Source organism: Eulemur rufifrons, chromosome 2 (genome assembly GCF_041146395.1).
Source record: "Eulemur rufifrons isolate Redbay chromosome 2, OSU_ERuf_1, whole genome shotgun sequence".
Lineage (NCBI taxonomy): Eukaryota > Metazoa > Chordata > Mammalia > Primates > Lemuridae > Eulemur > Eulemur rufifrons.
In genome coordinates, this window is record NC_090984.1 from 70,117,618 (window position 1) to 70,140,211 (window position 22,594).

Sequence of the window (22,594 nt, forward strand, 5' to 3'; positions counted from 1 at the left end):
CAAAGATAGAACAAAGAGATAACTGTATCCTCAAGGAATTTTCATTTTTGGTATTTCATTCCTGAGTTTTAAAGAATTTTTCTATATTGGACTGTTGCTTTGAGTGTTCTATTTTGTAGTTTTTAATATTTGAACAGGAAAAGTCACACAGAGACCTACACCCTTACTTCTATATACTGTGTTGTAAAATCTAGCCATAAAGCATAGTCTTCAGTGTTTCCTGAATTTGGTGAGTAGAAAGACTGAATGTAGTGTCATTTTAATAGTTTAAAAAGATTTGGAAGAGAATATATAGTTCAAAACAAGTTTAATATCTAGACAGACTAATTTTAATCTCTGTAAATAACACACTCCTTCCATTATTCAGGGCATTAATTAGACGTTGTCAGGAAAAGGAAAGTGAAAGAATAGTTAGTATGAGCCAGCATTATAGTGGTGAAGAGTTGAGGCCCTGGCGCTTCAACTGGATTCACTTCCCTGCTCTGCTCCATACGAGCGGACCTGGGCACTTGCCCAGGTGTGCAACCTTAGCCTTCATTGCTACTTGCAAAGTTGGGCTAATATAATTCTTCCTTATATGGTTTTGAGAATTAAATAAGACAATGTATGCACAGTGCTCAGCACATGTCTGCCACACAGTAAATGCTCAGTAAATGTCATTAGGTGCTTGTTTGATTCTTTGGCTCATTTTTGTGGTCTCTTAGATTAGTGGCTCTCTAAACTACCAGTGGTAGTCTGCATGGAATATTTCCCTTTCTATGGGTCCTTCCATGTTTAGTTCTTCAGTAAAATATATGTACATAATCATAATATTATAAATGCTGTTTATTAGCTTATAAACTTTAGAATCTTCCAAAGACAAAGCATATGAGAATAATAGAGTGCAAGTTGTTAGCTTTGACAGTGGAAAAATAGTATAACAAAAATGGGTTGATGACAAGGGAAGAAAAGATTAATGGAAAGGTAAGTATGCTCCTCATCTTCCATACTTGGGACTCAAAAGATAAATGTAGTCTAAAGTTGATAAATCAGAAAATAGAGGTATAAATTTAAAGTTACAATGCTAACCATAATTATAAACATATAATTATAACATTAGGGAGAAAGACTTGTTTTTCAGTTTATGCCCTTGGGTAACTCTTGAAATAATTCTTTTAGGCCAGGCGCGGTGGCTCACGCCTGTAAATCCTAGCACTCTGGGAGGCCGAGGTGGGCAAATTGTTTGAGCTCAGGAGTTCGAGACCAGCCTGAGCAAGAGCAAGACCCCGTCTCTACTAAAAATAGAAAGAAATTATATGGACAACTAAAATTATATGTATATAAAACTAGCCAGGCCTGGTGGAGCATGCCTGTAGTCCCAGCTACTCGGGAGGCTGAGGCAGGAGGATTGCGTGAGCCTGGGAGTTTGAGGTTGCTGTGAGCTAGGTTGATGCCACGGCACTCACTCTAGCCCAGGCAACAGAGTGAGACTCTGTCTCCAAAAAAAAAAAAAAGAAATAGTTCTTTTAATGTAAGTATGCAAGCTGTATGTGTGTGTGCGCACGCACATGCGTGTGTGTTAAAAATTGTAGAGCACCTAGCTTTGAAATCTAATTTGAGGAATTGCATAAGTTAACCAGAAAATGAGGTGCTAGTGGACCAAATTCAACCTGGCTATTTTAGTGCCCCTCCCCCTTTCCGCTTGCTGATCCTGTGCTGGATATGTCTAGCAAAGGAGGAGAGGAGTAATTGTTTGGATTTGCCTATCAGGTAGATGTGAGCACTGCTTGTTTGCTTTTGAGGAGGGAGCATACGGATAGGGAGCTCCAGAGAAATGGACTGGTAGAGACAGATTGGAAATAAATGTAGAAGTGGTATTGTGTATTGAAGCCAGATTTCCTGGGTTTGAGTCCTTGCTTTACACCAAGTATGAGAGTATGAAAACTTTCTTCATCTGTAAAATGGAGATAATAATTCCACTTAGCTTATAGGGCTCTAAAGAATTAATTAGTTAATAGATGTAAAACACTTAGAACAGTGCCCACCTATAGTACACACTCAGTGTTTCCGTGAGGGATGGTGTCTAGAAAAAATGAATGGCTTATTATTGAGTCAGAAATTTCGCTAATAAATGACCTGATGTGCTTACCATTTGCCTCTTTTACAATTGAAAAAATATTTTATTTATTTGTTAAGGTTTATTAAGCACCAATGAGCCAGGCACTCTACAGTACCAGTTAATTTTTTTTTTTTGAGACAGAGTCTTGCTCTGACACCCAGGCTAGAGTGCAGTGGCATGATTGTGGTTCACTGTAACCTCGAACTCTTGGGTTGAGGAGATCTTCCTTTCTCAGCCTCACTAGTAGCTAGGACTACAGGCACACGCCACCACGCCCAGCTATTTTTTTATTTTTTGTAGACACAGGGTTCTGCTGTTTTGCCCTGTCTGGTCTCAAACTCCTGGCCTTGAGTGGTCTTCCCATCTCAGCCTCCCAAAGTGCCAGGATTACAGGCGTGAGCCTCTGCACCTGGCCCACCCAGCATTCTTATTTTAAAGCAGTGTTTTTCAACCCAGGCTTTTCGTGCCCTCCTTGAGTCTGAATTAAATGCGTGTGTATGTGTGTGTGTGTGCATACGTATATATCTAAACACATAAATGCATATATAACTATACAAAAAAGTGACAGATCAAACACTGCTATATTTTCAAATCTCATTTTCACCCTCTCACCAGTGCCAAGATTTCTAATAACCCCATCCCCTTGAAGATTACTGCTCTAAAAAATAAAATATTAGGACGTACTGTGTATTGAGCCACACTTCCCAATTATGAAACCTACAAGGTTAGGGAAGGACAGACTAAGCAGCTTCAAAATATCTTAATAACAGAAAGTTTTTAGTCACATGGCATTGAAATTGAATACAGATAAACTTTTTTTTTTTTTTTTTTGAGACAGAGCCTTGCTCTGTTGCCTAGGCTAGAGCGCTATGGTGTCAGCCTAGCTCACAGCAACCTCAAATGCCTCGACTCAAGCAATCCTTCTGCCTCAGCCTCCTGAGTAGCTGAGACTACAGGCATGCGCCACCATGCCCGGCTAATTTTTTCTATATATATTTTAGTTGTCCATAAAATTTCTTTCTATTTTTTTTTTTTTTTTAGTAGAGACAGGGTCTCGCTCTTGCTCAGGCTGGTCTTGAACTCCTGACCTTGAGCTACCCTCCCGCCTCGGCCTCCCAGAGTGCTAGGATTACAGGCATGAGCCACCGTGCCCAGCCTGAAGGTACTCTCTAGGTATTGGGTTGTCTCTAGATTCTTTACTCTGGCAGTTTCCATTTTTCTGGAAATTATTATAAAACATATAATAATAATGTTAAAATAGAAATTCATTTATACAAACCTTTATCAAAAATTACAGGGGCCAGGCACAGTGGCGCATGCCTGTAATCCTAGCACTCTGGGGGGCTGAGCTTGAGCTCAGGAGCTGGAGAACAGGCAGAGCAAAAGCAAGACCCCATCTCTACTAAAAATAGAAAAAATTAGGTGGATGTGGTGGTGGACACCTATAGTCCCACCTACTGGGGAGGCTGAGGGAGGAGGATCACTTGAGCCCAGAAGATTGAGTTTGCAGTGAGCTATGGATGATGCCACTGCACTCTACCCAGGATGACAGAGCAAGACTCTGTCTCAAAAAAAGAAAAGAAAAGAAAAGAAAATTATAGTGCAGCATGGTGAGTACCAAAATAATGGCACAAAAAAAGGTACTATAGGAAGTGATTAACTGCTAGGCAGAGCCAGGAAAGGCTCCTCAGAGAAGAATAATTGACCCAGGTGGAGATTAGTTTGAAAATTTGGAGGACCAGTGCATAGATCAGTGTGGCTGGAATTAGACGGTGACAACTGGAAGAGTAGATTGTAGCAAGATTTTGAAAGGGTTCAGGTACCATGCTAGAGCTTGGACTTTGTCTCGTAGATTTTGGACAGAGCTAGCAGAGATCTTTGAGAACAGCAAGGTCATTAAGTAAGATAGCAGGGGAGTTGAGTTATGAAATGGGATAAGAGTAGAAAGGGGACTGATGGCAGGAAGATCAGTTGGGTGAGGCTTGTTTGGTAATCCATGTTAAACTCTAATGAGTGAACTAAAGTAATGAGAGAGAAAGAATGGACAAGAGGAAATCTTGAGTTTATTTAAAAAATTTTTATTATAGAAACTTTTAAGCAAAGTAGATAGAATAGTACAGTGACCCTCATGTACCCATCACCCAGCTTCATCTGTTGTCAGGATTTTGTCAGTCATGTTTTCTCTCTTTCCCATACACTTTCTTCTAGAGTATTGAAAGCAAATTCTAGATGTAAGAGTGGACATTTCTAGGGTGAGAGAGGGGAAGGTGAGGAGTCAAGGATAATACCCAGGTTTATAGCTTGAAAACCTGAGTGGCTAATAATGCCTTTATTTGAGATAAGGATTGTAAGAAGAGGCCATTTCATGCAGAGGAGTTGTTCATTTTCAGCCATGTCTGTGGGAGAAATAGGCATTTGCAAGTATGGGTCCAGAGCTAGAGATGACAGAATTAGTAGTGATTATGTAGGTTATAGCTGAATCCATTGTATAGGATAAAATCATGCGGGAATGGAGAGAAATGGTAGAATTCTGGGGAATACCACTATTTAAGGAGCTAGCTGAAGAGATGGAAGCAGTGAAGGAGAATGAGAAAGAAGTTCAGAGAAGTAGGAGAGGAATAGTAAGAATTAATATTCTTAACTAAGAACTTTAAATTAAATTAAAAATCCAGTTCCTGAGTTGCACTAGCCACATTTCAAGTGCTCAATAGCCGCAGTGCAAATATAGAACACTGCCATAATCACAGAAATTTCTGTTGGACAGCCCTGGTCTATGTAAAGAGGGAGAAAGGAGGATTCTCTTAATGAATCCTGGCAAATTCACAGGTGCATTTTCTATTGAGAAGTGTTTTTAATATGTAAAATATTTTTTATTTTGTGGGACAAAAGTTTATTACGTGGATTTTACATTTTGCATTATATAAGCAATAAGCAAGTTTTCATTTAGTTCAGGGATGACAGATGCAAATGCTTACCTAGACCAGATAAGTAATGCCAGTGAGTGAAACAGGCTAGGTGAGATATGACGGGAAATGGTGGGACCTGTGGAAAACTGCAAAACACACATGCCCAGCCTAGTTGATTTTTGCTATGTGGGAATAAGGGTCAAGTATTACCAGAATTTTTTCCTAATAAAAACTTAATCATATCTGCAAAGCTCCTTCCCTTTTTGCCATGTAAGGTAACATTCACAGTTTACAGGGACTAGAACATAGATTATCTTTTGGAGGGGGGCATTTTTTTTTTTAGCATATTATGGGGTTACAAAAGTTTAGGTTATGTATATTGCCCTTGCCCCCCCCAATCAGAGCTTCAAGCGTGTCCATCCCCCGCTAGACAGTGCACATCACATTCCTTATGTATGTATATACCCATCTCCTTGAGGGTGGCATTTTCTAGCCTACCTAAGGGTTGATAGTTTTGTTGGTTTGTGATTTCTGTTCAAAAAGCCAGTATTGACTTTGCTGATTTTCTCTGTTTCTATTTCATTGATTACTAGTCTTTATTATTTCTCCAAATTTGGGTTTACTTTGCTCTTTTCTAGCTCTTAAAGTGGAAACTTCAGTCATTGATTTTCAGATTTTTCCTAATATAAGAAATTAAGGCAACTGTGTTAATTTTCTATGCTACATAAAAATTACTAGAAATTTAGTGGCTTTAACAACACACATTTACTATCTCAGTTTCTGTGGGTCAGGAGTAGTCTGGGCTCAGCTTTGCTGGGTCCTCTGCTTAAGATTTCACAAGATTGCAGTCATGATGTCATCCAGGCTATGTTCTCATCTGGAGGCTGGACTGAAGAAGAAGCTACTTCCAGGTCCGCTGAGATTGTTGGCAGAATTTATTTCCTTGCAGCGTAGGACTGAGGGCCCCAGCTTCTTGCTGGCTGTTGTCAGGAGGCCACTTATGTTATCCAGCCAACAAAGAGGATCTCTAGAGTGAATCTGTTAACAAGATGGAGTCTTATATAATATAATCATCTCCTTTACCATATTCTTTTTGTTACAAGTATGTTACAGGTCTTGCCCACACCAAGGGGAGCTGGTTACACAAAGCAGTGAACACCAGGAAGCAGGGATTGTGGAGGGGGAGGCCACCTTAGAATCTGTCCACCACTGCAATAAAATTCTCTCAAAACACTATTTTAGCTGCATTTTACAAATTTTGATATATTTTTATCATTCAGTGAAAAATATTTTAAAATTTCCCTTGTGACCTCTTTTACAACCCATGGATGTCTTTTTTTCCCCCATTTCTAGCATTTGTTGAGCAGAAGTGTTAAAATCTTCAACTATATGGGATTGAGCATGTCTCCCTTTAAGTTTGTCGATTTTTCTTTCATGTATTTTGAAGCTTTCTGATAAGGTACAGATACATTTACAATTGTTATGTCTTCTTAATGGATTGGTCCTTTTACCATGATGAAATCTTTCTTGATCTCTGATAACACTGTCTTGAAATCTACTCTGTCTGATATTTTAAAAATTATTTTTCTTTTTAGAGTTAGTATGTTGCCCAGGCTGGAGTGCAGTGGGTGAAGTCATAGTTCAGTGTAACTTTGAACTCTTGGGCTCAAGCAGTCCTCCAGCCTCAGCCTCCCAAGTACTGGGACTACTAATATACATACACCAACACACCTGGCTAATTTTTAAATTTTTCTATATAGCTTGTTATGTTGCCCAGGCTGGTTTCGAATTCCTGGGCTCAAGTGATCCTCCCACCTCAGCCTCCCAAAGTGCTAGGACTACAGGTGTGCCTCAGCCTCCTGAGTAGCTGGGACTAGAGGTGCTCACCACCTCTAGTCTATTTATTTTTAGTAGAGTTGGGGTCTTGCTCTTGCTCAGGCTGGTCTCAAACCCCAGACCTCAAGCAATCCTCTCACCTCGGCCTCCTAGAGTTCTAGGATTACAGGTGTGAGCCACTGTACTTGGACAGCAGTCATGCATTTTTAAAGAAATAAAGAGAAGAAAGTATTTTCTGGCTGGGCATGGTGGCTCATGCCTGTAATCCAGCAGTTTGGGAGGCTGAAGTAGGAGAATCACTTAAGGCTAAGAGTTCAAGAGCAGCCTGGGCAACATAATGAGACCCTGTCTCTACAAAAAAAGTTTTTAAACTAGCCAGGCATGGTGCCACGCACCTATAGTCCCAGCTACTGGGGAGGCTGAGGCAGGAGGATCACTTGAGCCCAGGAGTTCCAAGTTGTAGTGAGCTATGATTGTGTCACTGCACTCCAGCCTGGACAACACAGAGACTTTGTTTCTAAAGATAATAATAGTATTTTCTGTTTCCCCAGTTTTTATGTTTCTGAGTTTTGAAGATCAGAGGTTTTATCTAGTATCATTTTTCTTTAGCCTGAAGAAGTTTTCTTTCCACACTTTAAGGATGTTGTTCCACATCATCAGTTGAAGTCATGTCATTCATACATTGTTCTCTTGCATTTAATTAGTTGTTTTTCTCTGTTTTCAAATTTTTTACTTACTATTTCTTTGGTTTTCAAGAATTTGACCATGATGAGTGTGGTTTTCTTTGTCTTTATCCTGCTTGGAGTTTGCCAGCCTTTTTTAATCTAAACTTTTCTGTCTTTTGCCATATTTGGAACATTTTTAGCCATTATTTCTTTAGATTTTTTTTGTAGCAGTCTTTACTCTCCATATAGACCTTTGATTATATTGTGCGTATCTTACACGTTTTGATGTTAACCCACAGGTTCATTGTGTTTTTTAATCTATTTTCTCTCTCTCCTTAGGATTGAATGATTGGATGATTGGATTGATTCATATTTACTCTTTCCTTTATCAGCTCCATTCTGTGATTAAGTCTATGTGGTAAAGTTTTAAATTTCGCATATTTTCAGTTTTATAATTTCTTTTTTGGTTCTTTCTCTGCTGAGATTTCCTATCACATTTCATTTTGGGAATATTTCCATAATGTTATTGAACATAGTTATAATAGCTCTTTTAAAAATCCTTGTCTGCTAATACAAAATCTGGGTCACCTCAGGGTTTGCCTTTTTGAGATTGGATCACATATTCTTATTGTTTGTTTGGTTTGTTTTTTTAGTTTGGGTTGATTTGTTTTCTCTTTTGATATGTTGAATAGTTCTGGATTGTATCCTAGACATTTGTTATGTTATGAAGACTCTGAATTCTGTTATATTCGTCCAAAGAATGTTAACTTGTTTTGTTCTGGTAGGCAAAATAAGCCACAAAGTCTATCTCTTCGGTGGCATCCCAAATTTCACTTTATTTCTTTTATCCTTTACTAGGCTGCTTGGAGTCTGTGTGTTTGTGTATGTTGTTATAAAATTCGGAGTTTTGGGCAATGTTTATACATAAAAGTTGGGACTCTCCCTGTCTGGTACTTTCCTTTCTTACCCTCATTTTCCAGCAGCTATCGTTATCCCTAACTGTTCACTAGTTCTTTGAGCCAAAAGGACTGAGTTTTCTGTAGGAGTTTAGCACTGACTGCTGTCAGACTTTGAGCCAGGAAAATGGGAAACTTACTCATGCTGTTCCTTTTTAAGCATTGACTTCCCCTCTAGAATCTGTCTGACATCTTCAGGTAGTTGTATTTGTTTTGTCTAGAGTGTGTAGTTTTTATCTGTAGAGGGCTGATGGGGTAGAAGCTTTATTAGCCATATCAGAAACAACCAAGAAGCAGTTTGAAAATTCTACATCCATTGATTCAACCAACTACATATCAAAAATATGGGGGGAAGAGAGTCGCATCTGTACTGAACATGTACAAACTTCTTTTCTTGTCATTATTCCCTAACAATACAGTATAACAACTATTTATATAGCATTTATATTGTATGAGATATTACAGATAAACTAGAGATGATTTAAAGTATACAGAATGATATGCATATGTTATGTACAAATTCTACACCATTTTATATCAGAAGCTTGAATATATGTGGATTTTGGTGTCCACAGGAGTCCCAGAACCAATTCCCCACAGATACCGAGGGACCCAGTATATTTTTTTTTTTTTTTTTTTTTTTGAGACAGAGTCTCTCTCTGTTGCCTGGGCTAGAGTGCCGTGGCATCAAGCTCACAGCAACCTCAAACTCCTGGGCTCAAGTGATCCTACTGCCTCAGCCTCCCAAGTAGCTGGGACTACAGGCATGCGCCACCATGCCCGGCTCATTTTTTGTGTTTTAGTAGAGACGGGGTCTTGTTCTTGCTCGGGCTGGTCTTGAACTCCTGACCTCAAGCGATTCTCTCACCTCGGCCTCCCAGAGTGCTAGGATTACAGGTGTGAGCCACCATGCCTGGCTAATTTTTTCTATATATTTTTAGTTGTCCAGCTAATTTCTTTTTACTTTAAGTAGAGACGGAGTCTTGCTCTTGCTCAGGCTGGTGAAGAGAGAATTTTGAAATCAGCTGTTATGTGTCAGAATGTAAATAATGATTGGGGGGGTTATTATGAAAATTTTCTTTTTAATTATCTTCTGTATTTTCCTTATTTTCTGAAGTGAGCATATATTAATTTTTGTTCCTTTTTTTCCTCATTACAAAATGTGTCTTCTTTTTTTTTTTCTTTTTTTTTTTTTTCTTTTTTGAGGAAGAGAAAGTCTGTCACTCAAGCTAGATAGAGTGTAGTAGCATGATTGTAGCTCATTGCAGCCTTGAACTCCTGGGCTTAAGTGATCTCCTGCCTCAGCCTCCTGAGTAACTGGGACTATAGGCACACACGATGACACCCAGCTAATTTTTAAAATTTTTCTAGAGATGAGGTCTCAGAGTGTTGCCCAGGCTGGTCTCGATCTCCTGGCCTCAAGTGATCCACCTTGGCCTCCCAAAGTGCTGGGATTATAGGGGTGAGCCATGGCACCTAGGCATGAAATTTAAATATTACAGAAATATATAACATATAAATTGATAGTCTCATCTGTAATCTTACCGTCCAAAGAAAATAATCATCACCATACTGCATGGTGCCAAGGTAGTTTGTTTTTATGCTGCCATTTTGATCTCAGTGTTTTAACCCATAGAATGGATTAACAGTAGCTAGAAGTGCACAAGCCTAGTCTGTTACAGATAAACTAAAAAATCATATGTTGTAGGTAATATGAAAATTGCAAAAAGCATGATCCAGAAAAATTCAACTTGGTAGACAAAAATCAATGCAAAAAATCTAACAGCAATTAAAACCTCATGTGGTCGAATTAGTTATTGACCAAAAGTTAACAGAAGTGTTAAATCTTGAGAAAATTTAGAGCAGCCAAATTTAGATTAGGAGAACTAGGGTTGGTAGAAATGATGGTCATAAAACAAAACTTTTAAAATGGTAAGATGTATAATTGATAAAGATTTGATATGGTCAAAATCAATTAAATTAAAACTGTACTGGAAATTTGGTATTTGAGCCTAATGAAAATAATTTCAGTAAGAAGAAAATGAAGAAACTGAGTTGGCTTAACTGTAATTTACTATTATCATTATTATTATTTTGATTTTGCATGTCTTGAATGGCATTCCACGTTCATATGGAATATGTTCATATGTTCATACCTCATTCTTTTTAATTGCTGTTTATTATTCCATTACATGAACCTATGCTAATTTATTCCATCTTTTTAAAAAACAATTTTATTTTCCAGAATATGCTTTTAAAGCTATTAACCAGGGTGGCCTTACATCAGTAGCTGTCAGAGGGAAAGACTGTGCAGTAATTGTTACACAGAAGAAAGTACCTGTAAGTAATACTTGCCAAGTAGTCAATTATTACAGAATATAATGCAAGAATTTTTCCCAAGTTTGTGCAAATGTATTATATATTATTGTGTACATAAGTTAACATTATTCTTGCTTTGACTCTGCGTTCCTATCATTTAAGAAGTGTCTATTGAATGTCTACATACAGTTCAGCTAAGTAGACAGAATTACCATATTAAACTTTGTAGTGTGATTATAAGCACAATGGGAGTTCTAAGTCTTTTGTCTTCAGGGACCTTGAGACAAGTTTTGAAAAGCTGTCATTCTTTTGCACAGGGAACATATCATCTAAAAAAGGAAAACAATTCCCCACCCCGACCCTTTTTTAAAAAACGATTTTAACTATAAAATGAACAGAAGACATTTATTATATATAGTATATTGTTACAGTTCCATAGTATTTTTTTTTATAACTACACAGAGACCTGTTGGCTTTTTTAAAAATTATTATTATTATTATTTTGTTGTTGTTCATTAGGATAAGTTATTGGATTCCAGCACAGTGACTCACTTATTCAAGATAACCGAAAACATTGGCTGTGTGATGACAGGAATGACAGGTAATCAGCCAGATGTCTACTTAGATATATAAGCCCTATGTTATTGTCTTCAAATTATTTTTGAGTTTTGTATTTTAGGCTTCCTTTAGTGCCTGATTTTCAGGTGATGTGAGTGGATTAGCAGTCTTCCAAAACTAATATCAGTATTTTGAGTATTGTGAGCTTTTTTGAAATTATAATTGTAATGAAATTAGGTCTTTATGCTACTGTCTGGGAAACTGGGCTAAGACCCCTCTCACAGATGATTTATCTTATTTCATCTACAGTTAATAGTTTAAGGGGACCTAAGTCAGTATATCTCAAACCTGGTAATAATGACACTGGTTAGAAGTGGGTGAGAATTATTATAAAAATTACTTTGGCTTTTTATTTTCTGAAAAATTCAAACCTAGAAACAAAGATTGAGATTATTCTTTCTCTTTATTGCTTGTTCTTTTGGGAGTTACTAGATACTTGTAGAAATTATTTGACTGCTGGTGAAGAGCTTCATTTAAAATGGCAGTAATGTGTATGCAGCTCCATCTTTTAAAAAATGTATATACTTGTTGCTGAGTCATTTAGTATTCATTGGTGATAGAAAAAGCCATAGTGGACCCTTTCTCCTTTCCTTAACGTTGGTGTGTGCATAGGGTGGGAAAATGATCTAGTTTTCAGGTTCATTCTTCTAACAAGGTAAACCTTTGTTTTTTCATGCTGTAAGCTGACAGCAGATCCCAGGTACAGAGGGCACGCTATGAGGCAGCTAACTGGAAATACAAGTATGGCTATGAGATTCCTGTGGACATGCTGTGTAAAAGAATTGCTGACATTTCTCAGGTCTACACACAGAATGCTGAAATGAGGCCTCTTGGTTGTTGTAAGTATGCTAAGAAGTCTCCCAAATAATTTATGAATTACAACTTTTTTAAAAAGAAAACACGCATAGAGAAAAGTTAAGCAACACTTGGATTCTGAACATGTGGTATGGAAATTATATAAGATAGGAAAATATAATAAATCAGAACTGAAGAATAGGTTTTACAACAGCATTTTATATATTATCTTTAAGCTTTAGGTGCCATTATAGACTTTTTATCAAAATGTTTTTATCTGGAGCATGTGATTTGAAAGATCCAAGTCCCTGTTTTATTAAGGCTTCTCTTGCAATTCCAGATTACTAATTCCATGGAAGTACCTACACTAGGCATCTAACAGTGTAGCTGTTTCTTTTGACCACCCTAATGAATTAGGGTCACACACAGGCCTGTGATTCATATTTTTAGAATGAATTTCTCTATTTTAAAAACAATTGGGAGAGGGATCAGATTTACTGATTTTAGATGTAATATAATAAATTAGCCTGAAAAATTCAGTACATGTTTGTTTCTGACATTGTGTGCCTTTATGATAATTAAAGCAGTCAGTGTAATGATTTCTCCTTAGCATCCAACCCTGTTGACCTCCCACTTAAAAATTACTTAAACCCTACTCATCTTAGAAGACCTTAGAGTAAAGAAGTATTTGTTGTGTCCTCCAAGCATATCTCTGTGTTGCCCTTGTACTTTGTATATACCAAATATAAAATGTAAAGAAAATTACTGGGTGATACAATGTTTGAATAAAGCAATTACCTGATCTTGTCATAAAATAAAGTTGAAAATTCCTCATTAGTAGACATATAAAACATCTAAAATATGAATGAAGTAGCTGGCTAATATGAAATCTTACGATAGGACACTATATAACAGAGGTTCATATCTAGAATATAACAAACCAGGAGTTGAGGCATTTCTTAATTACTTTGATGCCTGCTCTACTGAGCAGAAAGAAATTTGATGGTATTTATTTTAACCGTATGTTTGTAACGTGGTAACATTAGATTTGTAGTAACAAAGTTACATGTATAGAATTTAGAGTTCGGTTTGTACTGACTTACTAGAGGGGTGTCTACCAGCAGTAATGAAGATGGGCAGTGCGAAGGTGAGCAGGTAGCCCCTAAGTGTATTTCACTTTGTGCCAGCATTCTCTGAGTGTGTTCCCTGGAACCTTACTAGTATTTCTTAAATTAAAAAAAAGAAAAGAAAAAAAATTCTTTAGTTAAATAAATCTAAGAACTACTGAGTAAAAAAAGTTAAGTAGGTCAGCCTACAACAGAATGTTTCAGCCCATTTAGTATGTTATTGTTTATTATTTGTCTCCAAAAGCAGCGTATGAAAATATTTTCCAAATTCATTTGACCAGGTAACATCTTGAAGAGTTGGGGTTCAAATAAACATGGTTTGGATAATAGCAAGGGTTGGAACAATAGTTTGTAAATTACATTTGTAATAATTCAAACTATTTTTTTAAATCTTTGATAAGTCCTGAAATGGGAATTAATCTGTTACCTAATTTATCTGTGGTGATAACCTGTATTTTATCAGTTTTCGTAAAGCAAAACATATCCTAAAATTGATGGCCAAAGTAAGGATTAGCAACAGTTATGTGACACCACTAAGAAAGAGGAAATTTTGTTGTATAAAGCTAAAAGATATTTAATTAGTGTCTTTGTTTTTAGGTATGATTTTAATTGGTATAGATGAAGAACAAGGCCCTCAGGTGTACAAGTGTGATCCTGCAGGTTACTACTGTGGGTTTAAAGCCACTGCAGCAGGAGTTAAACAAACTGAGTCAACCAGCTTCCTTGAAAAAAAAGTGAAGAAGAAATTTGATTGGACATTTGAACAGACAGTAGAAGTAAGTTAACTAAAAGGAACTGCTTTTATGTTATATAGAACAGTGACGATCTTTCATAACTGACAATATATAAAGACTATTCCTGAGTTATATCACAAGATCCAAGTTTCTCAGCTTAATAATAAAGTTGGGCTGGCACAGTGGCTCATGCCTGTAATCCCAGCACTTTGAGAGGCCAAGGTGGGAGGATTGCTTGAATTCAGGAGTTTGAGACCAGACTGAGCAACATAGCAAGACCCCATCTCTATAAAAAAATTTAAAAATTAGCTGGGCATGGTGGCATGATGCCTTGTAGTCTCAGCTACTTGGAAGGCTGAGGCAGAAGGATCATTTGAGCCCAGGAGTTTGTCATTGCAGTGAATTACGATGATGCCACTGCACTCTAGCCTGGGCAACAGAGTGAGACACTGTCTCAAAAAAAAAGAAGAAGAAAATTGATGACTTTCAGCTGACATGGGAAAAGTAGGGCTGCTTTTATTCCCTTAATTGCTTATTTCATAATGTATTTGAGATGGCTTTTTAACAACATATAAAATGGGAAAACAAATGAGATTAGGAATCAGCTCAGTGTGATGGCACAAGCTTGTAGTCCCACCTACTTGAGAGGCTGAGGCAGGAGAATCATTTGAGCCCAGGTATTTGAAGCCAGCCTGGGCAACATAATGAGACCCTGTCTCTAAAAAAAAAAAAAAAAAAGAAAGAAAAGAAATCAAGACAAGGCCCAGCCCAAAGACCTGCATGGTTGCTATGGTTGAAACTCAAATTAGGCTTAAGCTTCCTGCTAGCAAAAGTAAAAAGGTTGAGAGTCAGAAATACTATTCTGTGGTTCTAAAGGAAAGGCAGCCAGACACCAAAATTTCAGGGAAGCAAACCTCTTCCTAGTAAAAGAATGACTTGGCAAAGAAATTGTATCTGTGATGCAAAAGTAGAGTTAGCTTTCTGCAAGGTTCTTGAGGGGATTATTCACTGTGATTGGGAAGTTTTAAATTGACAGAATAAGCTAAAATGCTTATACAAATATTTAGTAATCTTAGACTGTAAGGAAGCCTCTTTTTACTGCTGAAAAATTAAAAACAAAGATTTTAGTAGATTTTGGACTTAAGAGTGTGAGATTAAAGCCATTCTGAAGACTAACAACAGGCTTCTGATAAATGACAAGAAAAATTACCATCTAATGCTTTTATATTTGGTTGGCAGTATATTTTATACTAAGAGGAGATAGAAAGCTAGTTCTCATCCAGGAGGTACTGTGCCCTGTTTAAATGTTTCTTAAAGTGTTTTTTTAATTGTAATTCATAATTACATAAATATTCACATCAGATATCAAAACATTTAAAACATTCTTTAATTGTTGTTACTGTAAATTCTTTGAAGGCATAGACTGTATCATTCAACTTTTCCCTTTCCCCATTTCACCCCAAGTGCTAAGCATAATGCCTAGGATATAGTAGTCATCAAGCACATAAACTGCTTTGTATAAATCATCCTGTTCTCTTTGATGGACCCCTTTAACTTATGCCTTGGTAAAAACAAGTTTCTCATAATTGGTAGGCAACACATCAGAGTTAAGCACTCTGTTAGTAACATGTGACTATAAAACTATATCACTGCAACTTAGAGTTTGTCATTAACAAATAGCTGGTGGTTAACTCATATGATTTGAATATGCTTAAAATGAAAACGACTTGGTATCTCTGAAAAATACTGTATTCTAATCTTGATACTTTTTCCAGACTGCAATTACATGCCTGTCTACTGTTCTATCAATTGATTTCAAACCTTCAGAAATAGAAGTTGGAGTAGTTACAGTTGAAAATCCTAAATTCAGGTAAGTTATATTGCCAGCCATGTACTTAAAGAAGTTTGCCGGCCGGGCGCGGTGGCTCACGCCTGTAATCCTAGCACTCTGGGAGGCCGAGGCGGGCGGATCGCTCAAGGTCAGGAGTTCGAGACCAGCCTGAGCAAGAGCGAGACCCCGTCTCTACTAAAAATAGAAAGAAATTATCTGGCCAACTAAAATATATATAGAAAAAATTAGCCGGGCATGGTGGCGCATGCCTGTAGTCCCAGCTACTCGGGAGGCTGAGACAGGAGGATCGCTTAAGCCCAGGAGTTTGAGGTTGCTGTGAGCTAGGCTGACGCCACGGCACTCACTCTAGCCAGGGCAACAAAGTGACACTCTGTCTCTAAAAAAAAAAAAAAGAAGTTTGCCAAGTGCAGACCAGAAAAGTGGAGGTGTGTGAGTGTAGTTGTCCTGTTACTAACTTGGGGGGGGGGGGACATTTTTTTTTTAACTACGATTATAGTTTTTTTCCTTCAGCACCTGAGAGATCTGTTTTAAAACTTACTGGAGCCTCTTTAAGACAAATATAACAGCTTTTCTCATTTCAGAGTGATTTTATATTTAATATCAGAGATGACACAAAATAACCTTCTTTATGTAAGCAGTAAAGTAAGCATAAGGTTTTGTTATGTTTTGTTTTGTTTAAAGCCAGTAAAAATTTAACTCTCAAAGTAGTAGTTTTCAAGGTTTTCAGGTAGAGTTTGGTTATTTAGTGGTTATTTAAGTAGCACTTTGAAGAATAATGTGAAATACCGATATTTATCAGACCTTTATCCGAAGATCTTTGGAAAGCCCAAATTTTGAATACAGCTAATTGAGTTACAGATGCTGGGTGCTTGTGTGTTCTTACTCATTGAGTGACTAACTCCCACACATCAGCCTTACAGATTCCATGATTCAAATCCATACTAGGTGCTTAATATACATCAGCTCATTTAATTCTCCCAGCAACCCTACGAGGTGGTTTTCATGCCATGGACCAGGACGCTCTTGTGTTTAATGAAAATACTACGGTTGAATCTACACATGTAGGAAACTGCTGGGGGCATTTTAACTATTATGTGAATTTACTCTTAGATCACAATCATAAGGACACATGGTCATTGTTGTGGTGGGGGATGGGGAGCGGGGAAGTAGTAAACTAAGCTTAACCAGACCTTGAAGAGTTTTTTGTTAGTTTGTGGTTTTTTTCCTCATTTGTTCTTTTGGTCACCTACAGGTAAGTGATATAAACGTGAAAGATTTAAAGAAAATTCATAGGATTAAAAAAAAACAGAACCACAGAGAGCTGGGTATACCTGTAATCCCAGGTACTTGGGAGGCTGAAATAGAAGGATTGCTTGAGCCCAGGAGTTTGAGGCTACAGGTACTGTGATTGTACCTGTGAATAGCCATTGCACTCCAAACGGGGCAACATAGTTAGACCCCATCTCCTAAAGAAAACAAAACAACAGAATTGAATCTATCCATCTGTGATTTTAAAAATTGATAAGAAGCCAAAGATCTTGTATCTTCAAAAAGCCTTTGTAGGCCAGGCATGGTGGCTGAGCCTATAATCTTAGCACTTTGGGAGGCCAAGGCAGGAGGGTTGCTTGAGGCCAGGAGTTTGAGATGAGCCTGAGCAAGAGTGAGATCCCATCTCTACAAAAAAATGGAAAAATTAGCATGATGGTGTGCACCTGTAGTCCCACCAACTCGGGGGGCTGAGGCAGGACAATCGCTTAAACACAGGAGTTGGAGGTTGCTGTGAACTATGATGACACCACTGTATTCTAGCCTGGGCAGCAGAGTGAGACGGTGCCTTTAAAAAAAAAAAAAAAAAAGCTTTTGTATCATTTATAAATTATGTGATAGTATATGTAAATAGTAACTAGAATATATAGATAGCATAAGCATCAACAACTATATAAACTACTTAATATTGCCTCAGTTGCATTAAAAAATGTTATTTTGAAAAATTTCACTTTTAAAAGTCTGGCAATAACAGATCACTTTAATAGGGTTGCCAGTTGCTTCCTTTCAAGGCAAACATCATTTAGAAAATATCATATGTTCAACCTGGAATACCTCTGGCTAATAGAATATTTATCAAATTATAAACTTATTTTCATGGACTTTTACTGAATCTAGGCAACTTTTTAAAATTTTAAAATTTCTCAATTTTCATCTCAGATGATACAGACTTGAGTTATACTAGGTATAAATGCGTTTTTACTAGATGCTAAATAGAATACATTATGTATAGGTTAGCTTTATACTTTATACTAGTCAATTAAAATATTCTTCAGCTAAAGGATTTCATTTTCAAATGACTTATTCTGGATCTGATCTCAGAGAAGTAAACATTTTTATGTATAGATGAAGATGATATACTATCGGAAAAAGATTGGTTTTAAATAGGTCAATGTTGAAGTAGGTTGATAGGTACGTGGAAATTTATACTACCTGACTTTTGTATGTGTTTGAAATTTTCCATTAAAAAAAGTTTTTAAAAAGTAAAGAGTTGGGTTTTTCTTCCCTTTTTCCTTCCAGGATTCTTACAGAAGCAGAGATCGATGCTCACCTTGTTGCTCTAGCAGAGAGAGATTAAACATTGTTACCTAGTTTACCAAATCCATGATGCCACTTGCCTGTGTTTGGCAATAACAAATCAACATTATGGAGGCCCCTGGATTGAGAAAGGAACCTCTCCCACTCCTCCTACCGCTGTGAAGTGGTTAGGACTCTGTATAAATAAAAACAATCCTTTTGGAAAATAATCGCATCCTGTCTTTTTTTTACCTCCATTTTTTTTCAATTATTTTCATTTTTAATTGACAATAATGTACATATTTATGGAGTACAATGTGATGTTTTAATATATGTATACATAGTGTAATTATCAAATTGGTAATTAGCATATCCATCACTTGAAACATGTATCATTTCTTTGTGGTGGGAACATTCAGAATCCTCTTTTCTAGCTATTTTGAGGTATAGAATCCCTTATTGTTTACTGTGGTCACTCTACTGTGCAGTGGGATGCCAGACCTTATTCTTCCTAATTATAACTTTGTACCTGTTGACCAACCTCTCCCCATCCCCCTCACCACCACCTCTAGTCCCTGATAACCACTGTTCTGTTCACTGTATCTGTGAGATCAACTTTTTTCAGATTCTGCATATAGTAAGAATGTGTTATTTTTCTTTCTATGTCCGATTTGTTTCACTTACAATCTCCAGGTTTATCCATGTTGTCACAAAATGACAGAATTTCATTTTTTTTATGGCTATCTCTTTTTGTTTTTTGAGTTGAGGTCTTGCTCATTTGCCCAAGCTGGAGTGCAGAGGGCGACTGACTGCAGCTTCGGACTCCTGGGCTCAAGCATTCCTCCCACCTCAGCCTCTCAGGTAGCTAGGACTACAGGCACGTTCCACCATGCCCAGCTTCTATGGATCTCTCTTCAACGTACTCATTTCATTTTCTTTGAATATATGCCCAGTAGTGGCATTGCTGGATCACATAGTAGTACTATTTTTAATTTTTTGAGGACCCTCCATACTGTTTTCCATGTCTATACTAATGTACATTCCCACTAACTGTGAGTGTTCCTTTTTCCCCACATTCTCACCAACACTTGTTATGTCTTTTTGATAACAGTCATAACTGGAGTGAGGTGATGATTGTGGTTTACCTCCAATTTTAAGTATTAAGCCTTTAGTACATGCAGACTTAAATATTCACCATCTTCACTTGTAGCATCAGTCATTTTCTTGACTAATACAAGCTTTCTTGGCTTAAGGAACTTAATAGCCAGAAATTTAAACTTTAACTATATAATTAAATAACAAACTACAATTCTGGTTTTGAGACTTGCTCTGACTATAAGTTGGTATGTGAGACAAGGCCTTTATTTTACAAAGCCTCATTCAAATGGGATGTTCCTGAACCTGGACTCCAGGTTCCATTGAAGGCTTCAACTCTAGTAAAAAGATTAGCCTGATTGGTATTAAGAGTTTTGAGATAAATATTTAATCTGCATTCAATAAGAACCAGTATTTTTTTTTTTTTTCTTTGAGACAAAGTCTCGCTTTGTTGCCTGGGCTAGAGTGAGTGCTATGGCGTCAGCCTAGCTCACAGCAACCTCAAACTCCTGGGCTTAAGTGATCCTACTGCCTCAGCCTCCCAGGTAGCTGGGACTACAGGCATGCGCCACCATGCCCGGCTAATTTTTTCTATATATATTTTAGTTGGCCAGATAATTTCTTTCTATTTTTAGTAGAGACGGGGGTCTCGCTCTTGCTCAGGCTGGTCTCGAACTCCTGACCTCGAGGGATCCACCCACCTCGGCCTCCCAGAGTGCTAGGATTACGGGCGTGAGCCACCGCGCCCGGCCGAACCAGTATTTTTAAGAGTAGAAATTGTTACCTTTGGGAAACATAGGACTAGAAAAGTTGTAGAATGTGTATATTTTTTGTGCCTTAAGTATTTAGAGCAGACATTAAGGAATTGGTTTATAGTAAAGTTTAGAGGTACCACCATAAATAATTTTAAGGGAAAATTATATTCATAGTAACCCTTTTTTTTTTTAAATGGACAGAATTCAGTTTTTAAGATCCCCAGACTGGTGACCTGTACCACTAAATTGTTGTAGATAATCCAGAAATCTTGCAAAGCCTAAGGCATTTTATGTCTTCATTTGCACTAATTAAGACTGGTGCTATTGACCTCATACAGGTGAGTGTGGCTGCCGGTCTAATAGCAATCCCTGAAGTCAGAGTTGACCCTGTTTTTGTAGCCACCAGGCCCACACAAGAGGAGGCCATGTGAGCATGTGACCACTAGAAGCAGAAAACTTCACTGACCACATCCTCTTCAGAGCTGAGTCAGGAGTAGTCAAGTTTCCTAACAGGGAAGCAGGGTTCTTCCAGTTCAGAGGTTGCTGCTCTGGGATTACTCATCCAAATCCACTAGGCTCTGTTGAAAGTGCTGCCATCCTTTTGAAAGTGTAGATGGGCTAATCCCTTGAACAGATTGCACTACAACCTTAGAGTGTTGACCAGTTTCACCCTTCTGGAGATGGATGAGAGACTATCACATAATTCAGTTTTTCCTGTAAGCGGATACCTTTTAGGGATAGAATACTGAAGCTATAACTTGTTGGAAAAATGAATTTTTACATTATAATGCAAAATCTACGTGAATTAAGATTATAGAATAGCTTGGGGTTGTTTTGTGTTTTAGAGACAAAGTCTTGCTCTGTCTCCCTGGCTGAAGTGCGGTGGCATCATCATAGCTCACTGTAACCTCCAACTCCTGGGCTCAAGCAAACCTCCCATCTCAGTCTCCTGAATAGCTAGGACTACCTACAGGCATGCGCTACCATGCCTGGCAAATTTTCTTAGTTTTTGAAGACACAGGGTCTAAGTGAATCTGGTTTCTTATTCACTTACAACCTAAATGGTGGTACAATGTTGTTTATTAAAAAATGAAGTATCAAGAGAAGGAAAGCCTCATGTCTACACAAATAGCTTCACATTCATGAATGTCTGCACATAGCCCTCTGAGTGTCAAAATTCTTATATTTCTCATATTTTAAAAATTACAGCTGGGGACTAGGCATGGTGGCTCACGCCTGTAATCCCAGCACTTTGTCTTTTTTTTTTTTTTTTTTTTCTTTTCTATTTTTAGTAGAGACAGGGTCTCGCTCTTGCTCAGGCTGGTCCTGCACTCCTGGGCTCAAACGATCCACGCACCTCAGCCTCCCAGAGTGCTAGGATTACAGGCGTGAGCCACCACACCCGGTCCCAGCACTTTGGGAGGCCAAGATGGTAGGATCACTTGAGACCAGCCTGAGCAACATAGTGAGACTCCATCTCTACAAAAAATTTTAAAAATTAGCTGGGTATGGTGGCATGCACCTGTAGTCCTAGCTACTCAGGAGGATTGCTTGAGCCCAGGAGTTGGGGTTACAGTGAGCTATGATTGGGCCACTTTACTCCAGCCTGGGTGACAGAGTAAGACCCTGTCTCTAAAAAATACATAAATTTTTCTGTATTCCTTTTTATTTTTTGGAGACAGAGTCTCGCTCTTTTGCCCTGGCTAGAATGCCCTGGCGTCAGCGTAGCTCACAGGAACCTCAAACTCCTGGGCTCGAGCAATCCTTCTGCCTCAGCTTCCCAAGTAGCTGGGACTACAGGCATGCGCCACCATGCCCGGCTAATTTTTTCTATATATTTTTAGTTGTCCAGATAATTTCTTTCTATTTTTTAGTAGAGACGGGGTCTGGCTCTTGCTCAGGCTGGTCTCGAACTCCTGAGTTCAAATGATCCACCTGCCTCAGCCTCCCAGAGTGCTAGGATTACAGGCATGAGCCACCGTGCCCAGCCTCCATATTTTTAATAATAAGAAACATGTATGAAGAAATTGAAAATACCCTAGATAGCCAGCAAAAGGAAATTGATTAAGAAATCATAGTTCAGTAAAATATTTTGCTGCTGCTAAAAATGTTTTAAGGCCGGGTGCAGTGGCTCACACCTGCGATCCTAGCACTTTCGAAGCTCTAGGTGGGAAGATTGCTTGAGACCAGGAGCAACAGAGGGAGACCGAGTCTCTAAAATTAATTAATTAATTAAAAATAAAATTCTATTAACTTAAAAAATACATAGGGAAAAA

General features: G+C 37.9%; 1 protein-coding gene across 4 annotated transcripts in view; it reads left to right on the forward strand.

The window, feature by feature from the left end:
- The window catches only part of PSMA6 (proteasome 20S subunit alpha 6), a 32,880-nt gene extending 14,177 nt beyond the window's left edge, over positions 1 to 18,703 (forward strand). For 3 of the 4 annotated variants that reach the window (XM_069486640.1, XM_069486648.1, XM_069486629.1), the window contains exons 2-7: positions 10,707 to 10,801; positions 11,300 to 11,381; positions 12,082 to 12,237; positions 13,918 to 14,096; positions 15,830 to 15,924; positions 18,472 to 18,703. In XM_069486640.1, coding sequence (XP_069342741.1) covers positions 10,707 to 10,801; positions 11,300 to 11,381; positions 12,082 to 12,237; positions 13,918 to 14,096; positions 15,830 to 15,924; positions 18,472 to 18,529 — 665 coding nt within the window. In that variant the 3' untranslated portion in view covers positions 18,530 to 18,703. The remainder of the gene's footprint in view (positions 1 to 10,706; positions 10,802 to 11,299; positions 11,382 to 12,081; positions 12,238 to 13,917; positions 14,097 to 15,829; positions 15,925 to 18,471) is intronic. The other variant, XM_069486656.1, reaches the window with a different exon arrangement.
- Positions 18,704 to 22,594: the final 3,891 nt, after the last annotated feature.